Source organism: Nipponia nippon, unplaced genomic scaffold, assembly GCF_047370975.1.
Source record: "Nipponia nippon isolate SJK-2023a ecotype South Korea unplaced genomic scaffold, ASM4737097v1 scaffold_9, whole genome shotgun sequence".
In the NCBI taxonomy this organism is placed as follows: domain Eukaryota; kingdom Metazoa; phylum Chordata; class Aves; order Pelecaniformes; family Threskiornithidae; genus Nipponia; species Nipponia nippon.
This window is the reverse complement of record NW_028262413.1, coordinates 16,995,052-17,022,971: the sequence shown is the minus strand read 5'-3', so window position 1 is coordinate 17,022,971 and position 27,920 is coordinate 16,995,052. Positions and strand designations below refer to the sequence as shown.

General features: G+C 44.3%; 1 protein-coding gene across 7 annotated transcripts in view; it reads left to right on the top strand.

The window, feature by feature from the left end:
- Positions 1-3,597: 3,597 nt before the first annotated feature.
- Positions 3,598-27,920, top strand: part of USP4 (ubiquitin specific peptidase 4) — a 57,340-nt gene continuing 33,017 nt past the window's right edge. For 4 of the 7 annotated variants that reach the window (XM_087743777.1, XM_087743775.1, XM_087743778.1 and 1 more), the window contains exons 1-8: positions 3,598-3,773; positions 3,906-4,033; positions 5,042-5,172; positions 8,641-8,767; positions 9,953-10,098; positions 10,275-10,336; positions 18,985-19,128; positions 19,781-19,898. In XM_087743777.1, the coding sequence (XP_087599903.1) occupies positions 3,613-3,773; positions 3,906-4,033; positions 5,042-5,172; positions 8,641-8,767; positions 9,953-10,098; positions 10,275-10,336; positions 18,985-19,128; positions 19,781-19,898 (1,017 nt within the window). In that variant the 5' untranslated portion in view covers positions 3,598-3,612. Of the gene's footprint in view, positions 3,774-3,905; positions 4,034-5,041; positions 5,173-8,640; positions 8,768-9,952; positions 10,099-10,274; positions 10,337-18,984; positions 19,129-19,780; positions 19,899-25,744; positions 27,021-27,920 lie in introns of those variants that run through there. The other 3 variants (XM_087743779.1, XM_087743781.1, XM_087743782.1) reach the window with 2 other exon arrangements.

Sequence of the window (27,920 nt, the reverse complement as noted above, 5' to 3'; positions counted from 1 at the left end):
CTGCTGAACAGCTGGGTTTCCCCTGGGAAACCGTGAGCCTGTGCCAAATTTCAGCTGCTATCCTTCTGCCCAGTGGCTCAGGTCCTTCCGCGGGTTAATTTTGAATCCTTAAAGAGCTCTGTGAGCACATTGTCATTACAAGCCACCCCTCACCAGGTCTCGTAGCACTGAGTATCAACTTGGTGCTGGACTGGGGAGTACACAGACTAGAAACTTGGGCTTTCAAAAGGAAAGCATAACACCTTCAAGCATTAGTGCAGTTTTCGTAACTAAAAACACTTGGGATTTGAGATTTTGGGGTTTTTTTTCCCCTGTTCGTAGCTTCTCACCTCACCAATTCGCTGGTTGCTTTGTTACTGTACCTACACTCCAGGCTGACTTGAGCCACTGGGGCAAAACCTACAGCCGGCCCCACCCTGCTCGCTGCCACCCCTGAGTCACGGAGCTTTGAACTCGGATTGCACAATCCTCACCGGGATATTTCTTAACTTCCAGTACAGATGCATGGAAAAAACAGGATGTTTTCAGTACCTATTTCAGTTTTGGAGCAGAAGTTGCTCGATTTGGGGGATTATTTTTTCAGTTACATTTACTTCCCTCATTAAGGCAGGATGTTGAAATAGGTGGAGAGTACAGGGGATCATGGGCAGCAGGAACTCGCTGCATTGAAAAATCCTTCTCGAGATGAGCTGCGGCACTTCCTCAATCCTGACTCACCAACTCGAGCCATTTGAGCGGGACCTCCTCAGCTTTGCCTGTTCCGTATCGGACTGCCAAGCTGCGCGGCTGCGGGGGAGCAGACCGCAACACCTGCTGCTGTTCTGACGGCAGCCCTGCCAGAAAGGGTCTCTCGCCGAGGCTGCTGGTCAGAAAGGCAGCTTACACCGTGCTTATTCAGTGCTAATGGCCAAGGGATTTATTTACCTTCCGGCTGCCGGAGCTGTGCTAGCAGAAAAACAAAGCAGCAGCTCCAGAACAGATACAGCCACGCCAGCAGAAGTATAGTGATGTGATTCCAGGATGAAAATTAGCCATGCCAGCAGGAAAACGAATGATCCCAGTGTAAGCACACCAGCAGGAACTCTGCAACATAGATAAAAGCTTCCCAGCGTGTTATTCACCATCTCATTTCAGTGTTCCCCAGAGCAGCTGGCTTCTGGGGTAAAGCGGGCTGCACTGGAAAGGGCAGCCTGCGGGCTGGAAACAGTGGAACGCCTGCAGAAGAGCGCAGCCCCCATGCAGGCTCTCGCACCCCAACGTTATTTAGTGCTGTGACCAGAGGGGAGGAAGACGTTTCACTACAGGTAGCAGCTCTATGCTGAGGGCAGACCTGAGCAATCCCAGGTGATTTCCCAGGCATTATAAAATGGCCCAGTTCTATTTCTGTAATTCCAGAGAGAAACAGACCGACTCAGTAGGAAACCTTAAAATAAATACTACTTTAGCACACTTAGATGCTTCTGTGGCTTGAGGACGTTGTCCTTTCAATATCTTCTGTCTGTCACTTCTACACTCCTACACGCTTTCAGTTTTTTTTCTACTTCTACACTTCTGTTGCAAACAGCTAATCCCTCTGTTAGCGTTCACCCTGCTTTTCCATTCTTCTACATATCAGAGTCCCATATATTCCCCCCTTTCTAGAGAATGTTTGCCCCTGCTTCTCCTCCCTCCCAATGATTCCCCCCCCCCCCCCCCTTAGCTGCTGATAGTTGCCATCAACTTCTTAAATCTTTAAACAAGTTCAGATATTTGAACGCTGTCAGGAGAGTTAGCTTGCTGCAAGGGAAATCATCCTTCCCGCCCCTACCTCCCTCTCCCAGGTCCCCTGGTGTTCTGCCCACCAAACCCTAGCACATCTCCCGAAATCATGGCTGATGAGATGTGGTGTTCAGAAGTGTCTACTCAACGGAAATGCTGTCAAGTGGAGCCCAAGACCTTTCTTACTCAGCCTGTTAAAGGTTCTTTCAGCTATTTAAAATCCCTTTCTCCTCCTGCTGAGCTTTGTTGCGCCCGCTAACTTTTAAGACAGCTTTCAGTCACCATTTTTGATCATTGCCATCGTAAGGCAGGTAGCAAACACCTGCCTCCAACCGGGTGGCACCTGAAAGGGCTTTGTTCCCATCAGTGCCACTCTTGCAGTGAGCAGCCATCAGGTTCAGCTGGAGACAAGGGCAGGAAGCTGAATGGCTGAAAGGAAAGCGAAATGGCTGCAAGAGACACAAGTACACAGACACCCCTACCTACGGTGAAACTGCAATAATGTCATTTCCTAGTACTTAATCAGAAAGCTTTGACTAAGACCATTTTAATTGTTTACCGCACTTTCTATTAGGAGTAATTCATGAGCAGAGTGAGGTCAGCCAAGTAAGCATTACCTCAGAATAGCTGACTCATTTTAAAAACACACCCAGTCTTGCCATAACAGGGTGTATTAGTTTCTTGAAGCCCAAAGGGGCCCTGCCCTTTGAGAAAAACAGGAGTAACTAACAGGGCTCAACTCCTGCTGGAAGGAGAAAATGGTCTTCTTTTTCAGTGTTAATTGGATGGACTTGCCCTGCTGTCAAAAAAATAAAAGGCCTTTAGCATTTTACGCAGAAATGCTGCAGCATTGCCAGGCCTGGCTGGCATGAGGCAGAGCCCATCGGCCCACTGCACTGCCGGACACCGGCTGCCAGGAGAGTGCTCCCCTGCACAGGCAGTCACGGCCCCAGCACACCCTCCCTGCCGTTTTTACCATGAGGTGAACAAATTTCTTTGGTGTATCGGTTTAAAGCAGGTTTTTAAGTCTCTGAGTCATCATCTGAATCCCTCCCAATTTTTCCGCTTCTGAAGGACAGGTTCCCTAAACAGCCCAGGATCTGCTGCTCGAGAGACAAATGCCTAAATCACTTCTTGAGAGGTTCTTTGCAGAGACACTTGCAAACTCCTGAGCGCTTCCCGGCTGGTTACTCAGAGCCGCTCTCCCGTTTATTCCCGTAACAACTTCAAGCCTCCTTCCCTAGCCAACGCCCTGACCAGAGGGCTCTGTGAAGTCAGTTATGGGAGAAAACGGAGCATCTTAACACTGAAACCACCCAGTCCACGCCAAACGTTTCAGCCACCTGCTCTGGAGAGACTGCCCAGGGGGACCTTCTCGGCCACAGAGCCACCGCGGGGACGAGGCCCACCCCCCGCGGGCATGAGGCCTCCTGCGCCCCGATGCCTCCAGCCTTGCTCCGAGGCCTCCCTGCACCCTCTTAAGCCTTCTCCAGCCCCGGCTGCTCTCCACCCCGCCGGCCCCAGAGGCCCGGGGAGGGGGGTGCCCATCCTGCCCGCCCCTCAGCGCGGCAGACACCACCTGCCTCAGCAGCCGCAGGGGCTGCGCCCGGCAAGGGCCCGCATTCCTCTGCCGCCCGGGAGGGCCGCAGCGCAGCCCCGGGCCAATGCGGGGCGGCCTCTGCCGCAGCCGCCGGGCCGGGCCGGGCCAGCGCAGCCCACGGAATGCGACTGCAAGATGGCGGCTGCCGCCATCCCGCCGGCGCCGCCAGCACCGCCCCCGCGCGCGGCCCCGCCCAGCCCGTCAGTGGGCGCGCGGGCGGGGCGGGGCGAGCGCAGCAGGCCTACCCAGCGCGCATGCGTGCGCGGGCCGACATCCGCCCGCGACGGGGCTCGCGCACCGACATGGCGGCGGCGGCCGAGGGCGGCGGCGGCGGCGGGGTGCGGCCGGACACGGCGGTGCAGCGGGCTGAGCTGGGGCCGCTGCTGGCCACGGCCCTGAGGCCGGGGGATTCCTGGTGAGTACGGCCGGACGGCCCTCCCCTCCGCCCCCTTCCCCTCCGGGCGGTGGGGCCTATGGGAACGGGCCGGGCCGCGCCGCGCCTCGCGGCCGCTGAGGGGGCCGCGCCGCCCGGTGCCGTGTGTTGCAGGTACCTGGTGGACAGCCGGTGGTTCAAGCAGTGGAAGAAGTACGTGGGCTTCGATAGCTGGGATATGTTCGGCGTGGGCGATGTCAGCCTCTTCCCTGGGCCTATCGATAACTCGGGTCTCTTCAGCGGTGAGTGCTGCCCGGCGGCGCTGGGCCGCGGGGGAGCGGGGCCCAGGGTGGTGGGGGCCGGGTGCGCGGGTCGCAGCCCGGGCTCGGGTAACTCACTCTCGTGTGCGGTCGTCTCGTCGTGCCGCTTTCGCTTTTGAAGCCGTGTCTTCCGGGAGGACACAAGCGGCCGTCCCGGCCTTGCAAGTGAGGAGGCTGGCACGGTTTCTGCCTGCCCGGTGGAAAAGGACCTGGGAGTGTTGGTCGACAGCCGGCTGAATACAAGCCAGCAGTGTGCCTAGGTGGGCAAGAAGGCCAACAGCATCCTGGCTTGTATCAGGAATAGCGTGGCCAGCAGGACCAGGGAGGTGAAAGTGCCCCTGTACTCGGCACTGGTGAGGCTGCACCTCGAGTACTGTGTTCAGTTTTGGGCCCCTCACTACAAGAAGGACATCGAGGTGCTGGAGCGTGTCCAAACAAGGGCCACAATGCTGGTGAAGGGTCTAGAGCGCAAGTCCTATAAGGAGCAGCTGAGAGAACTGGGGTTGTTTAGTCTGAAGAAGAGGAGGCTGAGGGGAGACCTTATTGCTCTCTACAACTGCCTGAAAGGAGGTTGTAGTGTGGTGGGGGTCAGTCTCTTCTCCCAAGTAACAAGCGATAGGACGAGAGGAAATGGCCTCAAGCTGCACCAGGGGAGGTTTAGGTTGGATATTAGGAAAAACTTCTTCACTGAAAGGGTAGTCAGGCACTGGAACAGGCTGCCCAGGGAAGTGGTTGAGTCCCCATCCCTGGAGGTATTTAGGAGGCGGGTGGATGTGGTGCTTAGGGATATGGTTTAGTGGTGGACTTGGCAGTGCTAGGTTAACGGTTGGACTTGATGATCTTAAAGGTCTTTTCCAACCTAAATGATTCTATGATTCTATAGCCGTGGGAGTGTTGGTATTTCTTAGGGTCATGGTAGCATGTGTGTAGTTCTTGAGAAGAAAGAATTCTCTTTAATGCTGTGCTTACTTGCATTTATTTCTCTTTTAGATCCAGAAACTCAGAGTTTAAAAGAACACCTCATTGATGAGCTAGACTACGTATTGGTTCCCACTGAAGCCTGGAATAAACTAGTAATGTGGTATGGCTGCATAGATGGACAGCAGCCTATTGTGAGAAAAGTAAGTATGGGTGAACCAAGTTATCTTCATCCTGCTTTCATTATCTGATCTTTACCAAACTTAGATGATGTTTAGTTTGCTAGATGTGAGTTAGGACGGGATCCTCAGCAGCTCTTTGGAGGTAATAACATTAGGTCTTTTTACCTTGTTATCTGAAAGAATGACCTTCTAATATTACAGTTAAAATGCCCAAATCTTCAGTGGTTCTCAGCTGATGGGTCGTATGGGCGAGAACCATGAACCTTGTTCTGGTTAACTTTTTACATTATAATTGTTTGGACCGGTGCAGTGCTTTTATATTGCATGGAATAGTTTGTGCTTTGTTGAAAAATGCAAGTTGTTGTCAAGCTTATCAATCTTCTGGGACAGAACGAGGCATTGGAATAAATTGTCTTTTAGTACAGATGGCTTAGGGACTTTTTCTGGAGTTTAAGGTGGTTCTTGTTTTCTCTTCCAAAATTTTGTGATTCTAAAATCATGAGAAGAGACATATTCATGGTTTTGTTCTCTAAGTCTTATTTTTGTTTGGCAAATGCAGTCATGAATGCATTCTGAGTGTGTAGCCTCTTCCAGAAGATGAAATTCGCAAGTTGCTGTTTTGGAAATCTATCAGATGCTTGTTTATGGGTAAAAGGATTTTTGTTTTTATTTTAGTCTTAGGTTTTTGCACTGACTAGATTGAGCAGTGCCAGTTGATGGGGTTCGTAAAGACTAATCACTACACCAAGCAAGTAGTGTTGATATAATGTACAGAATTAATGTTGCTTAAATTTAAGTAGCGTCATGTTACAGCAAGGGTTGCTTCAAGTTCTGCAAGACCCAGGAAAGTGTGGCACCAGAATGGTCAAAGGAAGTCAGATCCCTCTCTTGCAGGCCCACTCATGCTGATCAGCGGTACTGGAATGTTGTCATTCAGTGTGGGCTAGAAATTGTGCATAGCAAGAAATTCTGACATCTTCAGAAAGCGTAAATGATCCCAGGTTCACTCTGCTGAGTAGACAGAACTCCCGTGTAAACCAGACGTGAGGGGAGTGGAAAAGAATTGTAACGTATAAAGGCGATGTGGTTTTAGTAGAAACAGATAATTTCTTGAGGAATAGAAAGTCTGTACTGGGAAGAAGAACTAGAACTATTACATGATCAGTGCCTCTCTGAGCGAGGAAGCTTTCGTTCATGAACTGGCTAACTGCTTTCACAAAGCCTGACATGTTATTAGACGCTCCCTTTTCTGAAAAATTCAGAAGTTGGACAAGAGGTGGGGAAGCACTTGGGTGACAAGCTTAACTGTATGAGCTTCCTTTACTTGGGATATCAGATGCCACTGTCCAAGACTGTATTTGGTGAGGGCTAGAGTTCAGAGCTACTGCTGTTTTCCAGACAGAAGATGCTGAGTTATTGTGGTCCGCTTATAAGTAAATTTTTGAAGTTTTGAATTGATATAAGAGTTTCAGTCTCTGTTGTTTATTTTTAACCTGGTAACCAAAGTGGATTTTTACATTGAAAAAAATGTTGAAATATAGTAGAATAGTAGGGTTGTGAGATGTTACAGCCTCTTACAAAAAATAAAAAGTGAAAGGTCAGTGGGGGACACAAGCTGCAGCACTGCACCTGAGTGGAATGTGGTCAGTATCTGGTTACAGTATTCTCCAGATAGCATTGGAAGTAAAGCACTTAAACTTGTAGTCCTTGAATGCTTTAATCCTTTTCCTAAAGCTGGGTCAACTGTAATTCGTATATCAAAACATCCATAAAAGTAGGATGTGGGAAGTAATTTTCAGGCATCTTTGTAATTTTACAAGCTAGTATTTCTTCCGTCGCTATGTGCCTGATGATCAGAGACAAGTACAGGAGGATTAGGTTAGATTTATTTCTGGTTCAGCTTTCTTTTGATAATCTCAAACCATATTTTTGAGTGGCCTTCTGTAGAGTCCCACTGCAAAGTGTATTAATGTGCAAAACATAGAACAGTGCGCTTCCTCAGCGGCTGAATGTGCACTGCTCAAATTGCTGTCCAACAGGATGACCCGAGTTTTACTTTGACAGAGAACAAGCTGGCTGATCAGACACTGTTTAAAAGACATCTGCAGGCAATTAAAGACTCTTCTTGCCATTCATCTGTCGTAACGGACACAGTGATCTGATCAGGAACTTCTTCTTGGAAAGAGTTCTTTCATTTCTGAATAGGGTTCTTATTTATTTGTTTCTAACTACAGAATCCTGGAGAACAGGAAGTCCCATTTAATGAAATTCCTTCTGAAAAAGAAATGGAGAACTTCTGAATCGGCTCCTTTGCATTCTTCAAAAAAAAAAAAGTCTAATTTGCCTGTCAAGAAGCTATTTAAAAAGGGAGTTTTACTTTCTGTTGTAACAGCAAAATACTGAAGATCTTTCCAAATGTATTTGTTAATTATTTACCTTTAATACAATCCCATAAACACGCAGAAGAGGGAAGCATAATTTAGCCAAATTCTCCCAATAAGTCTTAGTCTTAATTCTTTGTTTCTTTCCAAAGCTGGCTAGTTTTTTTTTTCTGTAAAATGATACAGATGTAGATCATAGCAAGTCTGGTGTCACACGAATAGAATAGAATACTTCAGTTGGAAGGGACCTACAACAATCATCTAGGCCAACTGCCTGACCTCTTCAGGGCTGACCGAAAGTTAAATCAAATTATTAAGGGCATTGTCCAAATGCCTCTTAAACATTGTTACTCTTAAAAATTATACCTGCTGGTTCGATGAAACATGATCTCAATTTCATATGCTTTATAGCTGCAAAGAACTGTGGAGAGAATTGAGGTTTGGCTTTTTTTTTTTCTCTTCTCTTCTCTCTCCAGTTACATCACAGTTGACTCATAACCGGCCTCCAAAATGTGCTTTTCTTTCTGGCATAATGTGCTTTATGACCTGTAGGTGAAGAGTGGTGTCTAGTCTTACAGAATACCTTTCTAAAAATATGCTGAAAGCTAGTGCGATGAGTAGATGTACCTATTGGAGTATTCTCTCGGATGTGAAATTGATTTGAAAATGATCCTGAAATAAAGCAATGTCATCAAAAGGAGCTCCAGTGTTCCAGACTTGTTTCTCTTTTTATGTAAACCTTAGCCAAAGACTAGAGGCAAAAGATGTTTTTTTTCTAGAATGTTCTGACTGTGTGTGATCAAATATTTTTCATGGGTAATTAGCTGGCGCTATCGGTTCACCTGTGATGATGGACCTTTGGAACTTTGCACTGTGGAAGGAAAGCACTGGGATTTCTTACACTTTAAAAACAAAATAAAACCCCCAAAACCATCTGACAGAGGTTGTGACTGAATCTGGACTTGAGAGCAAGTCAGTGTTCAGTTTATGGCTTGACTTGCAAGACTCCTAAAGACTTAAAATATTTAGACAAGTGTACGTTACAGAGGACTGCTCAGTATTTTAACTTTTTGTTATTTTATTTATCGCGTCTGCCTTCTGTTTGCAGGTAGTGGAATATGGTCTGTTTGTGAAGCACTATAAGGTTGAAGTTTATCTTCTTGAGCTGAAGCTGTGTGAGAGCAGTGATCCTGACAATGTAATTAGCTGTCACTTTAGCAAAGCAGATACTATTGGTAAGTAGTTCTCTGACACATGAGGCTGTGCTCTGATGCTACCTCAGGAGATGTTTTGTGCCCTCCAGAACAAGAACGATGTTGACAAAGTGGAGCAAGTCTGGTGGGTACCAATAGGACAGTCGGGGTTGGAGCACGTGATGTGTGAGGAGAGGCTGAGGGAGCTGTGTTTAGCCTGGAGAAGAGAAGGCTTTGGGGGGACCTGGTAGCACCTATGAGGAGGTTACTGAGACCATGGAGTCAGGCTATTTACTGAGTCACAAAGCAAAAAAACAACAGACAGTAGTCATAAATTGAGACAGGACAGATTCCAACCGAGTATAATGAAAATGTTTTCCCTCCTAGGACAGCTAGACATTTGAACAGGATTCAGAGGGGCGGGGGAGTCTCCTTCCTTGCAAGTTTTGAACACCTGTTTGGATAAGCCCCAGGCAGCCTGGTCTGAATTCAGTGCTGACCCTGCTTTGAGTGGTTGGACTAGTAACCTCCTCAGTTTCTTCCAGCCACAGTGATTCTGTGTGCAACACAGGGAGTTGTGGTTAAGAGCTTTGAGGAGCACATTGCTTACTAACTTGTGTCCTTAAGAAACATCCACGTCACTCACGTAAAGCAGTTCTGTCTCTGGTTCTCCTACGATTCCTTCTTTCTAGTGTGTGAATATTTTAGACATCTTCTTAATGGCTCTTCCTACACTTCTGTTCTTCCTGAAATTTGTCCTGTCTCTCACTTTCTCTCTGTGTCATCGCTATATTTTCCCATGAAAAAATGCTGAATGTCAGCTGTCATGTATGTCCATAAAGATGCTTTTTTTTTTTTTTTCTCTCCAGTTTGCTGATGTATGGCCTGACAATAGTAACTGAAAACACTTCCTTCTTGAACCTGTGTTTTCAAATGATGACTGTTTCACAGAAGTTGGCCTTTGGGCAGAAACTTCGCAATGTGTTCTGAGCATTGTTGTTTTGAGGGCTTGACAGGCAAATACATGACTGAAACCAGGAGTTTTTCATTCTTTCAGCCTAAATATTAGACAAGCTATATGAGCAATTATAACTGCCGTTATACATTTTCTACTTGGAGGATCTTGAAGGATGGATGATGTACCTCCTTGCTGAATGTCTGGCTTGTCATTTTTTTTCAAAAGCACTCATGTTTTAGGAATTTTGGTGTTTTTTTCCTCCTGAACAGCTACCATCGAGAAAGAAATGAGAAAACTATTTAATATCCCAGCTGGGAAGGAAACTAGGTTATGGAACAAGTATATGAGTAATACTTACGAGCAGCTCAGCAAACTGGATAGCACTGTGCAAGATGCAGGGCTCTATCAGGGTCAGGTAAGGGGCATAACTTTTTTTTTAAGATTCTCATGTGCTGCTGTCTCTGATATGTAATTTTTTCACTTGCTTTTGTGTACTTTGAGCAAACATTGAAAATGTGATTTGTTAATGATTTTGCAAAATGTGTAGCAGACTTGCAGTTACCTTTCTTTATTACCTGAACTCTCTTTCAGGTTGTTCTAATAGAAGTGAAAAATGAAGATGGCACGTGGCCTGGACAGCATTTCCTGGCAAAGTAAGCAAACATGTTCTAAAGGTTTCTGCTGTTTTGTCCAGCTTGTTTGCTAGTCCTTAGGAACCACATGTTCTCTGTGAAAGCCTAGTTATCACTGGCTATTGTGGATTTCTTTGTGTTGGGTATTTTGAAGGAGGAGAGAAAATCTTGAACATAAAGGTTCTTCAGTGGTTCTGCTGCTGGTTTCTTGTCTTAGCAACAGTCTTCCGTTTTAAAACCCATTTCAAATAGGTTGTGTAAGGATTAAATAGCTTAGGTTTCTATAGTGCTTAGGAGACGAAAGTGCTATTTATGTTGAGCCAGTCTACTTAAAAAGCTACCTCTGCAGACTGCACAGGGAAGAAAAAAAAAAAAGTCTTCTACCATTGTAGAAAAAAATGGATCTTGAAGTGTATTTCCAAAGCTGCCAGTAGAGAATGCTCATAGTTCTGGTATTTCCCCCTTAAAAAGGGTATAGAAATAGCTGAACACTCCCCCCGCAAAGGCAATTATAGAAGCCTGTAAATATTGACACAGATATTCTCTGGCTAATATCTAATTTAGAGAAGAGATGAGTAAAATGGGGGCTTGATGCAATATCGTATGTGTAGAGTGAATGGTGTAGAATGGAAGTTGCTTGCAATGGTAAGGAACTGCTCGTATCAAGTCAATTCCGTGATTTTACTAGTCTGATGGCCTACTTGCTTTCCTTTGAGTAGGCCATCAGACGATATTGATAAAGAAAATGTTTTTCTGTACAATACTGTTAACTTATAGAATTTGCTGCCAAGTGATCTCATTTGAGATCAAGATCTTGCTAGTGCTAAACTTGAAGAATGGATCAAATAGGTCAGTGAAACCTATTTTGAAACAATTCTTAACTTCTGAGATACAATACTGGGTAAATGGATCAGGAGAACGTCCATAGGATTACAATCAACTTTCTGTAGAAGTACCACGTGAAAAGCCTCTAAACATTCATATCATGTACATAATCACGTACTGGTTGACAGTCAGTCAGTATTAGAGAGGCAGCTGTGCAAGACCAGATCATAACCTTTTGTTTCCACATGAAGCAAAGCTAAAAAGGAGCTCTGTAGCATTCCCAGGCCTCAGTCTTTTCTTTTTTCAGCAGCTAATCTGGTATGTAAGGACTTTTAATTAATCTCTAGTAATACTTAAATGAAAATGATTATCAGTATGCAGATTAATATTTTCTAATGACATAGGAATAAACATTTGCTTATTGTAATGTAAAACTTGTGAAGTTGTTTGCTTGATGCTGATAATGATGGCTGAAAGAATTTTATTAAGTCATACATAAAGTACAACGTAACAGATAATCCTTTATCTTGGCTATTTCCTTGCCCTTATCTCTGTTAGTTAAGCACGTATATTCGACGTAATGTCTTCCTTATGCAGTTGGGTGCATTGGTTTAGCAAGTTCTGCTTTCTGGCTCTTGTGCTGTTACTTAGTCTTGTAAGTTAAATGCATAATAACTGTTAGTTCAAAAGCACTGTTTGGGAAGACAGAGGGGAAGAAGCAGCTGGACTGCCTCTCTCCTTGTTAGGGCTGACATTGGTGTGTGCTGATCAGTGCACAAACTGCTGATCGAACAATAAGGACCTTTATAAGTGGCCAGGGCAAAGGCTACCTCTCAGGAAAGCAGTATGCTTTAACATCTTTGGGTTATAACGAGCCCTGCTGGACTAATGTTATGCCTTCCTACAGCAAAGCTGGCTGTGTCGTGTAAGGCAAGTTGCGTATAAAGATTGGACTCTAAACCTCTTTCTGTGTTTGAAATGGAAGGAGGAAAAAGTTGAGAACTCATTCTTCCATAGACATATGATAGCAAAATAGGATGACAAGCAGTAAGTATTTTGCTGTTAGGTTCAGTGGTGTTTTCTATCCTGTTTTATGTCTTTAAGCTACTAACATTGTACAGCAGTTGCCTTGATAACCCCAAAACCGCGTATGAATCGTACTCGTACTGTTGAAAATATGAGGAAGACTGTACTGGATCTGGACCAGGTGTGTCCAGTAGCCTGCCCCTTAGTGTGGGCAGTAGCAAATGCATGTGGGAGGAGGTAAAAAACGTTCCCTGTAAGAAGAGGGCATAATTAGTAATGCATCTGCCATGGTATACTGCTGTCTTCCAGTAGCCTGCAGTTCAGGCTCTTCCCGAGACTGCTGAGTCTAGATATTTATGTTGAATATATATATGTTGATGGTCCGGGGGGACTTTTATTCTACTTTCTGGTGCTTCCTTTGTTGCATGTCATCACTCCCTGTCAAATGTGAGTGGGCTGGTGGCAGTCGAGACTGGATCATTTGTATATGTTCAGTTTTCTTTCTGCTGCTCTTTCAAGGGTTATTTCACAAAGCTTTTTACCTATTTTTAAGGGATTTATATTTAAAAAAGAAGTAATGAAGCTTTTTTGTTTGTTACTTAATAGGTTCTTAGTGAGTAAGCTAAATTCAACTTCTCTTACTTGAGTCATTGGCGTTGCTCCATATTAATGCATTTGTAATTGCTCTGTGCTTTCCTTTCACATCAGTCATAATCAGTTCTGAAGTTTACTTGGTTTCCTGCCCTTTTTTAGCATATCTTCATATAAAAGCATAAATACTTAATACTCTGTAATTTAATTTGATGTTTGAATATTCTCCAGCTTCTTCTCATGTTTTATTGAGAATCCTTTTTTTTTCCAAGAGATTCTTTTCTTCAGGGTAATTTCATATTTCGTGTAGTTTTGCATGCACTGTCTAAATTTCACTTCCTTATGAAGTTGAAATCTAGCAAAGCACAGTGCAAAGATTTCTTACTAATCTCAGATTGAGTCTTTTACATAAGTTAATGCATGCATGGAGCAGCATGGATTTTTTTTTTTCCCCGTGCAGAGCAGGAATTCAATAAAGAAAATCATTAATAAAGCTTTTCTATATAACTTAAAAATTTAGCTGCTTTTTTAACCACGTTCTTTCACTTGGCAGGTATCCCAGCAGACAAACGTCAAGGGAAAGTGCACTCTGTGACTTGTTCTGAGTTGATCTTTCAAAATTTTTTTTTTTCCTTTGTTCTGGAAACATTAGATGCCTGTACTGTAGTGAAATGTTGCCAGCATTTTAACTGTTTCTGTGAACGGGTAAAAGACTCACTAATCTGGAGCGTAGGGTTCAAATCTTGTTACTGGGTTGGGACATGGTTTGTCTTTCCATGCACGTGTGTGTGTGTGCATAGACATGTTGCATTAAATCACTATTATATGTTTAAGACTCCAGATTAGTGAGTATAGTACAAACTCATAGGGACTGTATAAAATCTGCGGGTGATTGTGAGCAATTGAACCAGACAACTGGTGGGAGAGGAAGGAGGAGAGAAGAGTAGCCAGAGAGAAGATGCGGAGTTCCCAGCCCAGAAGAGTACGAGTGTCTTATCCTGTGCACTGATGACCTCAGGTGTTCAGGGTAGGTTACACTGTATTAATATTACAGAAGGTAATTCTGTAGTAAAGGAGGTTCTTGTCTGTAGGAAAAATATGATGGTTTTTGGAAGCCAAAGCTGGTATCAGAAGTGAGTTGGAAGTTGCATTAACAGCATGGCTAAGAAGGATAAGTGAGACTATCGCCCTGAAAACCTGTTCTGCTCTTTTGTGAGGCTAAGTAAGTCTGTAATGTTGATAAGCTGTTATGCTTTCTAAACAAACTTACATTTTGAAGTTCTGAAGAACCTGAGTCCTTCTGGCTGCATCTCATGTCAGCAGAAACTGCAAATGCTCTGTGCTGAGGTGTGGTTTGGAAGAGAGTTGTGTAATTCCAAGTTTTAATCCTATCTCGGGCAAACATTTTGCTCCAAGATTCTGTTTCTCAGCTGGAGAAAATACTGTTTAGCCAAGACCATGGGGAACTTTATATCTGGAGATCTTTCTTTGGGCTGCATCACCTCAATACTAAAAGCTCACGAGAAAGTTTTTCTGTATTTAATAGAGTTTTGATGGCATAAACCAAGTAGGATGTAGAGCTCTGCTGTCAGTAGAGGAATGGTGAGCATCTGCATCGCCACCTGTGTGCCGAAAGAGGCCTTGGAAAGCTGGGAGTTGATGGCATTTGTGATTCGCAGAATATGCGTGTGCAAGTTGACTGGGGGGTGGGTGGGTTCCCTGTCGTAAGGATTTTTCCCCACCGTTTGCTCCTTGTCAGAGGCACTGGCTCCTACCAGGGGAAACAACTTTTCCACATGTTTGGCAGCCTTCCATGTGTTTCCCCAGCCATCAAGCTGGCTGATGTTTTACAGAAAAAATGCCCTTAAACTCCACAGCCGTCCTTGGGTGGTATATTCAGAGTGTGCCTGGCCACTGCTGTTTGTTAGTTTGCTGCTCCCTAAGGAACAAAATAGTTTCTTGTTGTAGTTTGAAACTGCTTTTACTTCTAGACAAGCTTTCAGAAGAGGGAATGGATTCTACTTATTCTAGGAATTTCAGAATTGGAGGCATAATTTGTTTCTGAAGGGAGGTTATATCAGTGACTCTGTGGAACTTAGTCCTCTTGCATTGTTACTTACAAGACTCCCAAAATAAAATCCTGAGCTAGCAGAGTTCCAGCTCACTCCTAGCACGCACTTTTTTATCCTGGGTATCATTTTCGTAGCACAAATGAGCAAGAAATCGTGCCAGTTCTGTAAAAATAGCACCTTTTCCATCAGGTATTGCATTTTAAACAGGAGTGAAGTATTTAGCATGTGCCTGGTAGCTGTCTGTCTCCCTTTGCAATATGCAGCAGGAAAATACCTTTTGCTACTTTCGGTTGCTGCTAGAATTTTCTTGCTGCTTCCTCTTTCTGCTTCTTTGTTTACTGATGGCGCTGTATACTGGGTGGACTTCTCTACCCCCCCATGATACTCCCCTCAGTAAAAATGTTGAGGAGTTGTTGTTTAGTTCACCCATCTTGTAACACATGTGGCTTTTCTCAACTACTGTCTTGATTTAGGCATCTGTTTAACCTGATACAACAGTCAGTGACATTATGTGCCAGAAATTACTGTACAATTTTAAGACCTCGGTGGTTGATATGTATTTTGTAGGTACATAATACCATAATTAAATGCCCTTTCATATTTAAAACTGATCTCCTTCCCCCAGTTCCTTGTGTGCTGATTATTTCAGAGGACCCCTTCAGCAACCAGGCTAAATATTTTGTGGGCGGATCTTTATTACATGACTTTCAAGTGCCCGAGTTTGCAGCAGATGCCATGCTTTCCGAGTAGCATTGATTATGTAAGATAAGTTAAGGAGGCTTTTGCATGTAAGAACTCTTCTAAATGAAAATCCATTATGGCCTCTGCTTTGCCAATTAAATATAAATTCTGGCTTTTCCTGCTTTGAAAAAAACTTTTTGTCACAGTATTTTTAATGTGTTGTGGTTTTTTTTTTTTTATATCAGTAGTTTAAAGGGGGAGGACTAATTCTGCTGTATGCTTTTAAGGTAGCCTCAACTAAATTGAAATACTTTTCCTACCTCTGTCTTCCAACCACTTGAAAGCCTTTTACAATATTTTTTTCAAGCTGTTCAGCTTAGCAGTTTTTCTACTTATCAACCATATGGCCTCACAGTTTCTGTACTAGATTAATCTAACTTTGTCCTCTTTATGCTGCTAGTCTCCAGATTTCTCCTTACTTGCCATTTGTGTGGGTTTTTGAAATGTTGTGTGGCAAGACATGAAACGGCTGTCTTTAATTGGCAGATGGGGGGCAATGTGCATCAGTATTGTGAAGCATGAAGTCGTGTACGTGGGGATGAAGAACATGAGCCCAAAATACAAGCTGGACTCTGTGGGAATGTGATTCCAGTCCTGGTTCCGTCTCCTGAATGTGCTTTCCTGTAGCAGCCTTGAGGCAAAATCAAACAAACAAGCAAATAACCTCGGTGGTTCAGTAGGGAAGTGCTGAGTGTGCATCAGAAGACTTTTGATAACTGTCACACTGATAGAACTGCATGTGGAATGATCGTGTTCTGTGAGGTTGTCAACAAATTTGAAAAGTAGACTAATGAGAGGTTTCAGAGAGAGCCAAGTGAATTGTTGAAGAATTAGGAAATAATTTTTGTGCTAGAAGACTTAGAAGTTAAAGTATCATATCAGTGAGAAATTTAACAGTTGATTTTAACACTTAAAAGATTCTGTGGGATATGAGAAATGGAAATTGAAGGAAAGAACTCTACAGGCAGCAGGTGGAGATGAGCACAAACCAACGTCCAGATGATGAAGCCAGATACTCATGCTGCAAATGAAATGCATTTCCCAGGGAGCAGAAGTCACATGCTGTGAGAGAATGCAGTGGAGGGGCAGGTGGCTTTGACTGGTCAAAGTGTGCATGTTCCACAGGAACTCTTTTTGGGGCATTGGGGATAAACGCTTGGCATCCAGGACTTCTGCTGGCACCTCTGTGTGCAAATGAGACAGTCTCCTCCAGAGCCTACAGTATGGTGAGGTCATTGACAGTAGCTTCCTGGGCTTAAAATGGGGAGCTTTCAGAGGAAAACATTTTTCTTAGCTGCTATCTGGAATCCTAGCTACCTTTGCGACCGTCTTGTGAAATGAGGGGGAATAGCTGTGCTTGGTAAATCCTCAGTCTTTCTTCAGTTATTACAGATAAATGAGTAACTTGTAAAATGTAAGAGTGCTTAGAATTTTTATCTTCCCAAGTGCATTTGATTTCTATTTGTTTTTTCCACTTGGAAAGCTGTTGGCCTCTATTTCGTTGTTTTACTTTATTACATGATCCTTCCCAGTTTTCTAGCAGGAATTCACTCAAGGTCCTTGATGACTTTTGTAGGTAGATCTTTCCCCACTCTGTGACTTGTCTCTTATCTTTGCTTTCTGATCCATTTTTTTATCTTCCCCCATAGTTCTTAGCTTTTTTGTGTGCGTAGGATACTATTGAAGTACTTCTTTGAACTCTTCGGTTGCCGTCTGACTCTTGATTATGCGCTGCCTCTATGCTTCTATTGGAAATTTTAAAATCCCTTAAGAGGTCATCCTCCTTTTGTTTTCTCCCTGTTAGATTGTCCTTATGTTATTTCCTGAGCGTCTTATTCTGTTCTCTCACTGGGGTCAAACATCACAAGCAGAGATGCTACATTTTCAAGTCTAGCGTTTTCTAGATTGCCCTTCTTTGCTTCTAGATAATTCATTACTATTTCAAACTTTTTAAAATGTGTTCTTAATGGATTTACAGGCTATTGTTAGCTTAATTATTTTATTCTTGACCCTTGAAAACTCCTGCATGTGGACCATGAGTCTGATAATTGTTTTAGTGTAGACCTTCTTGTTCTCTCATTGATCTTACCTTTGTGTCCAGGTAGTCTTGAAGTTCTACCTCCAACATGTAATGACCAGAAGGTCATGTGTTGTCCCAGAAATGGTTGCCTTAGTTATTTTTGTAGATCTGCTCATTCTTGCTAGTATACTTTCCAGTATACTTTTTTGGTTGTGCTGGCTGGTGTTTTTTGTGGGTTGTTTTTTTGTTTTGTTTTGTTTTGTTTTTTAAGCATGCTTCAGGTTTAGATTGTGTTTGGCATTTGTGCTTTTATCTGAAAGCTCCTGTTGTAACTTGTTTTGTTCTGTATTTATTTTACTGGTATTATATTCCCAAACTAGTAAGGTTGTCCAGCTGTTCTGCCTCCTCTTGGCCATTATGGCTTGTTCTTTGTCTTTTAGTTTTTGCTCCACAGAGGTTTGCCAAGACTATTTTCTTAGTAGCATCTGAGCTATGCTTATGCATTTTTAGTTTGTATCATTTGAGAATTAGGGCCACATTAAAAGAGATACGTGAACAACCTAAAACTTGGGCACTGACCTCTGCTGGCACTCTGCTGTGCTTTGGGTGTATTAGCCACTGTTGCGTAGCTGTTGGTGTCCTGCACCTCTTTGCATTCAGTTTTGCGTGTTTATTTGGGCAAAGATGGAGAGAATAGACCATTTCCCAGTTAGCTCTTGCTATAGAGAAATTAATTAGTATCAAAATAGTTTCTTTAAGCTTATTTATGTAGTACTATCTTGTGGTTTTGCTTTTTTTATGGAGTCAAAGCTGTCTGTGACAGAATATTGTTGAATTTTAGTGCCTTGTTGGTCTTTTATAACATTATGTTCTAGTTCTTTTCTGGACCAGGAGAGCAGTAGTGTGGAATAGCCTGGGATTCACAACTGGACAGGCTTGAGGCTTATGAACTTTTTTCATCCATTTCAATGTCTCCAGTCTCAAAATGCTGAGGGTTGCTATGTGCACTGCATGCACATAGCAGTGTGTCTTGCCTCCAAGCAACATAGTTGTGTCAGCTAGACTCAGTAACAAACTGTTTTGTGCCCACCTTGGTTATCTTCTTACTAATTAATGTTCTGTTTGAGTGGGTGATCTGGGTTTCAAGTAGGGAAGGACTGACTTTGTCCCTTCTAATGTGGGGCAATTAGAATTGTTACTCCTGTTTCTGATACTTTTGTCTGAGGTTTCTGTTCCAGACAAGTGTTTGGAAGTATGATCACACAGATCAAAACAGTAAATTCTGTGTGTGGGAACTAACTGTAATGTGGCAAGTCCTTGGAGTTTTGCGGGAGGTGGGGCTGGGGGTGAAAAAAGTAGTAGCACTGTTTCTACTTCTTTTTCCTTTCTCCCAGATCAAGCACTGCAACTAGCAGAAACTTTACTACCTCTTCAAAATCATCAGCAAGTTCTTATTCCTCAGTGTCTGCCACTTCTGTCATTACTAACGGTGATAGCAGTAACTCCTATGGACTGAACAGCTCCCACCTGGGCAGGGGGTAAGAGCAGGAATGTTCTTTTTGTTTCTTCGTCCCTCATGTGAATGCATACTCCTGTGCATCCTTGCCTGTATGGAAAAGGAGTGTGATGGTGCCCTATGAGGAGTTCTGCTACTCTTGTGTACCTGTTTATCAGACTTTGCTTTTGAAACCACTATGTTCTGCTATTCCTTGCTCACTTGCAAAAGTAGCGCGTGTTTCAGAGAGTACTAACTAATAGGGCATTGCCTGATTTTGAGGGGACTGGGGGTATGAGGGAAGGGATTATATTCATTTCTCCATCTGTCAGTGTGGTAGAAGCTTTTCCAGGTAGAGATCATAATTTTTTTATTAGCTCTTAGAATATATCATATAGACTCGTATAGACTTTTGCTGCATTAGATAGTGTGCTGTGTACCTGTAGACAGAGGAAATGAATGTGTTATGAGCCATAAATTAATAATAGACTGTGTAATGATTAATGTTTCCAAAGTTAGCACATACACTTCACATTCCTGGTATTCAATATTAGCCACTACGAAGCAGCAGAAACATGTAGGCTGGTTAAACAATGTCATTAAACAGTTTTTTGACTCATATTTGATGTGACTCTTAAACAGTATTGAGAATCGGTAAACTCATTGTGGAGTTCACTGTGTTATCTTTCTTCCAGAGGTTCTGGATTTGTCTGTAATTCTTACAACTGCAGGGACAGTGCTTCCCTGTCACAACCTGGACTCTGTGGGCTCAGTAACCTTGGAAATACCTGCTTCATGAATTCTGCATTACAGGTAAGAATCTTTAGCATTAGATAAAAGAGCAGTCTTGCAGAGATTGTGGATTAAAATCTGTGCAAAGAAAAGCATGTTTTAATGTGATTCAATGAGGAGACTGCACTTGGAATGAAAAAAAAAAAAAGAACCCAACAAACAGAAAACCCCAACCAAACCAAAAAAAATCAGTTCATATTTCATTTGGCTTATGCATAGCATGTTAGCACTGTAAAACATAGTGCAGTATGAAGGACTGGATCTGAAATACATGGCTTCTGGAAAGGCTATGGTATGCTGTTATCATACTAAACAGATGCCTAACTGTAATGTAAGGTCCTAATGCTGTGCTCTGGCAAAAATGGGCCAATGTGGAGGACGTTTTAACTTGTGTGTGTGCAGCATAAACAGTGTGAGCAGGCCACTGCGCACAGTTCTGGGGTCCATGTTTAAAGACTCTTGAAAAATTAAGAGTGTGAAAAGCCATAGGAAGGGTTCAAGGTGATTGTGTGGGGTGGTAAGGTTGTAATGGTTATGCAAAGCTAATAATTATTAGTGTACTTATTTAACTTAATCTCTTTAAGTTTATTTGGTTCATTTCAAAAAACGCAGAAACTTGTTAGGGATAGTTCTTTGCTAAGGAATTCAGGCAAAATATGAGCCAACTTATATCAACTGTTTTAAGCAATGGGCAAAATTCTAGTGTAGCACAAGTGCTATATAATGACTTCTGTCACTCTCTGGTAGCTTTGAAAGCTAGAACAGATATTAAAATAACTATAACGCATTATGTGTGTGGTATTCAGGATACCACAATAAACTTGGACTGCCTTGCTTTTTTGTTCGACAGGACTTTATTTTCAGTTGTATGATGGTAACCTTAAACCACATATGTTTTCTTGAACTTTATAGCTTAGAGACAACTTTTAAAATTAATTTTGGTTATCAAAGTAACTTAATCCAAACACATTTCAATCTTAATTTTACATGCAAATTAGTCATGTTAAGGACCAATTACTTTTTCTTGTATTTTCCATTAGGCTTTAATTTTCTAGACATCTGTCTTTCAAATGCAGATTTATGCCTTAGTTTTTGGAAATTCTTGGAATTTTGTCAGCAACAGTCTCCCAGTGAGAAACTGCTGTCAAATGATAGCTGTCTGTAAGCACTTTAATGTCGTTTGCCTGGAGAAAGACACTAACACCTGGGCATTGGAACTGGAAAAATTTGATAGGAAATAAATTTCACAAGGTACACATCAAGGCAGTGAAAGTGGGGTTGGCTAAAGGGCAGGACTACACTTTCACAACTCTCTGCAGATTGCCACGTATAACTGTGCTGGGAGATGTGCGTACATACACCTAGTTTGTGAAGGACTGTACAGGCATCTGCTGTGGGTCCTGAAATTTCAGGCATTCAGAAAGAGCCCAGTTTCATATTTTATTGATATTACAATGCCTTGGTGTCCTAGTAGTTTTGATCATAATCTCAGACTTGGCTTTCTTTTTTTTTTTTTTTTTCTTCACATATCCAAGTCTTGCCTTACTTATCTGAGTGTCACTTCTTGCTATAAGCTTCAAGTCTTTTATTGAATTAGGGAAACTACTTCCTTTGCTAGTTTTACTTTGGTCCTGAGGTTTACGGTGATTCCCCAGGATGTATTAAATCATTGCCATGATACACTGATAATAAGTATATAAATAGGAGCATAGATATGGAGTGGTATCCTTCCTGCCTTTAAACTTTGCTAACTTTTTGATGGGGATTTTTTTAATGGCATGTGGTTATTTGTAGGACAAACTGTAGCTTGTGTTTCACCTCAAGGATGAACAAGGACCTTTCTTATTCTCACTGTTGCTTATATTAGGATTTCAAGGTTAGAGAGTGGATATGGGATGTAGACTTGAGAACACTAAGGTGACATCTCTAAAGACCTTCCTGACCTATTCTGTGCAGATTTCTGTGTAATACATCAGTAAGGTAGCCTACCTGTCCTGGTTTCAGCTGGGATAGAGTTAGTTTTCTTCCTAATAGCTGCTATAATGCTGTGTTTTGGATTTAGTACAAGAATAATGTTGATAACACACTGATGTTTTAGTTGTTGCTAAGTAGTGCTTACACTAGTCAAGGACTTTCCAGCTTCCCATGCTCTGCCAGGTGCACAAGAAGCTGGGAGGGGGCACAGCCAGGACAGCTGACCCAAGCTGGCCAAAGGGCTAGTCCATAGTGTATGACGTCATGCTCAGTACATAAACTGGGGGAGTTGGCCAGGGAGGGACGTGCTGGGCATCAGTTGGCGGGTAGTGAGCAATCATATAGTGTATCGCTTGCTTTGTATATTATTATTGTATTATACTATTATTATTGTTGTTATTATTATTACTACTATTACTACTGTTTCATTTTACTTCAATTATTAAACTGTTCTTATCTCAAAGCATGAGTTTTCTCCATTTTACCCTTCCAATTCTCTCCCCCATCCCACTGCAGGGGCAGGGAGTGAGCGAGCAGCTGTGTGGTGCTTAGTTGCTGGCTGGGGTTAAACCACAACAGTCCTTTTTGGCACCCAACATGGGGCTCAAATGGTTTGAGATAATAACAGATTAACCAGAGTGTATTAAGGAATTTGCATCTGTTAACAGTTGCTGGTCATAATAGTGATTCATCTGTTCTCGGTTTTATCTAAGGTTAATAAGCAGTTTAAGAATATCATCCAGAGATCTGCCCCAAGGCTGGATAGTTATGAGTGGCAGGGTGTGTGGGAGAGCATGGGCAAATGCCTAGGACGGTGGGCCCCTCCAGTGTTTTGGAACTTCACCCCTGAACAAGTGCTAAATCCTGAAAAATTAGTAGAATATTTGGAAAAAAGTATGCTGTCATCCTGACAATTCCAGAGAGACACAAATCACCGCGATGTGCTGGGGCCTGGCCCATGCCTACCGAGTCCTATTAAACGCTATTCAGAACCCTCAAGGGGAAGAGAAGGTCTCTGGATGTGATGGCAAAACGACAGGCACTGCGGCTATGCCAGCCCCTGCGACAGGCGCTGTGGCTACGCCAGAGAACCAGCCTGTGTCAGTATCAGTTGCCCCTATACAGGAGAACAAATACACAGGAAAGTCAACTTGTTTAGTAAGGGCAGATGATGAACCAGGGCCATCACGAGAACAGGAGGAGGAAGAGGCAGAACCCATAAATGAGATGGTAACCACCCGATCCCTGTCCCTGAGTGAGCTGCGAGGTATGCGAAAAGATTTCAGTCGTCGTCCAGGTGAGCACATCGTCACCTGGCTGCTCCGATGCTGGGATAATGGGGCCAGTAGCCTGGAATTAGAGGGTAGGGAAGCCAAGCAGCTGGGATCCCTTTCTAGGGAAGGAAGCGTTGACAAAGCGATTGGAAAAGGGGCACAAGCCCTCAGCCTCTGGAGGCGACTCCTGTCAGGTGTGAAGGAAAGGTATCCCTTCAAGGAAGATGTTATATGTCACCCAGGCAAGTGGACCACCATGGAGAGAGGTATCCAGTACCTGAGGGAATTAGCCGTGCTGGAGGTGATTTATAATGACCTGGACAATGAGCAATTATCCAAAGATCCAGATGAAGTCCAGTGCACGTGGCCCATGTGGCGGAAGTTTGTACGGAGCGCACCATCATCATATGCAAACTCTTTGGCAATAATGACCTGGAAAGATGAAGAGGGACCAACGGTGGATGAAATAGCTTTCCAACTCCAACAATACGAAGAAAGTCTCTCTTCCTCCCTATGGGCCTGCATCTCGGCTGTGGAGAAACTGCCTGACGTGCTAGCTGAGAAATTATCCTGGGAGTTCCAGCAATTCAAAGAGGATATGTCCTACTCCTCACCTGTACGGACTGGTATCTCGGCCATTAGGAGTAAGCATCCCTCTGCTCAAGAGGGAGGATATAGTGGATACACACCACGGGCCACCTTGTGGTTTTATCTGCGTGACCACGGAGAGGACATGAGGAAGTGGGATGGAAAAATCTACCTCGACCCTAGAGGCACGGGTACGTGAGTTGCAAGGAAAAACAGCTACAAAAGGTGGTTCTTCCATGAAAATTGCTGCTCCAGTTTCCAGTGAGCAGTTCCCCAGACAGAGTAGAAGGGCTGATTTTGCTTCTCATCTTAATAAAGGGACTTGTGATTCACATTTCCAAGCAGCGAGTAATGAATGCTACGACCAGGACTAGAGGGGCCCTGCCTCCAGCCAGGTGGAGGAAAAGGACAACTGGGTGTACTGGACTGTGTGAATTTGATGGCCTGGCACATCAGACCCACAGGAGTATAATGCTTTAGTAGACACCGGTGCACAGTGTGCCATCAAGCTATAAAGGGCCAGAACCCATCTGTATTTCTGGAGTGACAGGGGGATCCCAACAGCTGACTGTGGTGGAGGCTGAAGTGAGCCTAACCGGGAACGAGTGGCAGAATCACCCCGTTGTGACTGGCCCAGAAGCTCTGTTCATCCTTGGCATAGACTACCTCAGGAGAGGGTATTTCAAGGACCCAAAAGGGTACCAGTGGGCTTTTGGTATAGCTGCCTTGGAGACAGAGGAAATTAAACAGCTGTCTACCCTGCCCGGTCTCTCGAAGGACCCTTCTGCTGTGGGGTTGCTCAGGGTCAAAGAACAACAGGTGCCAATCGCTACCACAGTGGTGCACTGGCAGCAATATCGCACCAACAGGGACTCCCCAATTCCCATCCATAAGTTGGTTTGTTGACTGGAGAGCCAAGGAGTGATCAACAGGACTCGCTCACCTTTTAGCAGTCCCATATGGCCAGTGCAAAAGTCTAATGGAGAGTGGAGACTAACAGTAGACTATTAGGGCCTGAACGAAGTCACGCTGCCATGCTGGACATGCTAGAACTTCAATACAAATTGGAGGCAAAGGCAGCCAAGTGGTATGCCACAACTGATATCGCTAATGCATTTTTCTCAATCCCTCTGGCAGCAGAGTGCAGATCACAGTTTGCTTTCGCTTAGAGGGGCATCCAGTACACCTGGAATCAACTGCCCCAGGGGTGGAAAAACAGCCCTACCTTTTGCCATGGACTGATCCAGACTGCACTGGGACAGGATGGGGCTCTGGAATACCTGCAGTATGTTGATGACATCATCGCATGGGGCAATACAGCAGAAGAGGTTTTTGAGAAAGGAAAGAAAATAGTCCAAGTCCTTCTGGAGGCTGGCTTTGCCATAAACCAAAGTAAGGTCAAGGGATCTGCACAGGAGATCCTGTTTTTAGGAATAAAATGGCAAGATGGACATCATCAGTGTTAAGGGAGCAGCAACTGCCCAAGCATTCTCACCCCACCCCCCAGGGAGTCGCACACACACCGCCCGAGGCTTTCACTGCTCGGACCGGCGTCCCTTCACAGCGGGCAGTGCCACTGAGCCGATGGGTGCCCCTTTCCGACTCCTCGCTCACACGCATGCTCACCCTCGGGCGCTTTCTCCCTCCTCAGGCTCGACCCTAGGTTTCCCTGAAGCAGAGTCGCTGACACGATGTACGCCAGGCAAATTTATTGAGTGGTATAGTGGTGAAGAGCAGCTCGAGCTGCGTGCTTCTGGGGAGGGACCCCGAACAAAGAAATCCCTGGGCAATTATACCCTTACAGTCTAGTTCCCCTCCCCTCATGCGATGGTTTGGTCCAATAGCAATATTTGGGTCTGGGGTCTTCTTGTTCCTCATTGGATCCTTTCCCTGTCTCCAGGGAGGTCATTCCTTTTCTTATCTTGAATAGTTGCAGCTTCTGCCGATGGTTTCGGCCACCTTATCTTCCTGGTTTGCACCGATTTTGGGGCCTTCCTTCACGTAGTGAGGTAAGAGTTCAGCATACGGTCAGCGTATCTAGATGAAAGTTAACAGCTTGCAGTCTAAGGCTTCAACAAGTCTTTTTGGATTCTTATTTGAGCTAAAAAGTGACTTCTACAACAGTCAGATCCCAATGGATGTAATCAACAAAGTAACAGCCATGTTTCCACCAACCAGCAAAAAGGAAGCACAAGCTTTCTTGGGCGTTGTGGGTTTTTGGAGAATGCATATTCCAAATTACAGTCTGATCATAAGCCCTCTCTATCAAGTGACCTGGAAGAAGAACGATTTCAAGTGGGGCCCTGAGTAATGACAAGCCTTTGAACAAATTAAACAGGAGATAGTTCATGCAGTAGCCCTTGGGCCAGTCCGGGCAGGACAAGATCTAAAAAATGTGCTCTACACCACAGCTGGGGAGAATGGCCCTACCTGGAGCCTCTGGCAGAAAGCACCAGGGGAGACTCGAGGTTGACCCCTAGGGTTTTGGAGTCAGGGATAGAGAGGATCCGAGGCCCACTATACTCCAACTGAAAAAGAGATATTGGCAGCATATGAAGGGGTTCGAGCTACTTTGGAAGTGGTTGGTACTGAAGCACAGCTCCTCCTGGCACCCCGACTGCCGGTGCTGGGCTGGATGTTCAAAGGGAGGGTCCCCTCTACACATCATGCAACTGATGCTACATGGAGTAAGGGTATCGCACTGATCACACAACAGGCTTGAATAGGAAACCCCAGTCGCCCAGGAATCTTGGAAGTGATCATGGACTGGCCAGAAGGCAAAGATTTCACAATCTCGCCAGAGGAGGAGGTGATGTGTGCTGAGGCGGCCCCACTGTATAATAAACTACCAGAAAATGAGAAGCAATATGCCCTGTTCACTGATGGGTCCTGTCATCTTGTGGGGAAGCATCGGAGGTGGAAGGCTGCTGTATGGAATCCTGTACGACAAGTTGCAGAAACTGCTGAAGGAGAGGGTGAATCGAGTCAGTTTGCAGAGGTGAAAGCCATCCAGCTGGCTTTAAATTTTGCTGAACGAGAAAAGTGGCCAATGCTCTGTCTCTATACTGACTCATGGATGGTGGCAAATGCCCTGTGGGGGTGGTTACAGCAATGGAAGCAGAGCAACTGGCAGCGCAGAGGCAAACCCATCTGGGCTGCCGCATTGTGGCAAGATATTGCTGCCCAGATAGAGAACCTGGTTGTAAAAGTACGTCACGTAGATGCTCATGTACCCAAGAGTCAGGCCACTGAAGAACATCAAAACAATCAGCTGGTGGATCAGGCTGCTAAGATTAAAGTGGCTCAGGTAAATCTGGACTGGCAACATAAGGGTGAATTATTTCTAGCTCGGTGGGCCCATGACATCTCAGGCCACCAAGGAAGAGATGCAACGTATAGATGGGCTCGTGATTGAGGGGGGGACTTGACCGTGGATACTATTGCACAGGTTATCCATGAATGTGGAACATGCGCTGCAGTCCAGCAAGCCAAGCGGTTAAAGCCTCTCTGGTACGGAGGACGATGGCTGAAATACAAATATGGGGAGGCCTGGCAGATTGATTATATCACACTCCCACAAACCTGCCAAGGCAAGCGCCATCTGCTTACAATGGTGGATGCAACCACCGGATGGCTGGAAACATATCCTGTGCCACTGCCCGGAGCACTGTCCTGGGCCTTGAAAAGCAAGTCCTATGGCGACATGGCACCCCAGAAAGAATTGAGTCAGATAATGGGACTCATTTCCAAAACAACCTCATAGACACTTGGGCCAAAGAGTATGGCATTGAGTGGGTATATCACATCCCCTATTGTGCACCAGCCTCTGGGAAAATCAAAGAATGGATTGTTAAAGACTACACTGTAGTAGTAGTAATGGGTGGCGGGACGTTCAAACATTGGGGTACACATTTAGCAAAGGCCACCTGGTTAGTCAACGCTAGGGGATCTGCCAATCGAGCTGGCCCTGCCCAACCAAAACTTTTACATACTGTAGAGGGCGATAAAGTCCCTGTAGTGCACCTAAAAAATATGACAGGGAAGACAGTCTGGGTTACTCCCGCCTCAGGCAAAGGTAAACCCATTTGTGGGATTGCTTTTGCTCAAGGACCTGGATGCACTTGGTGGGTGATGCGGGAGGATGGGGAAGTCCAATGTGTACCTCAAGGGGATTTGATTTTGGGTGAAAATAACCAATGAACTGAAT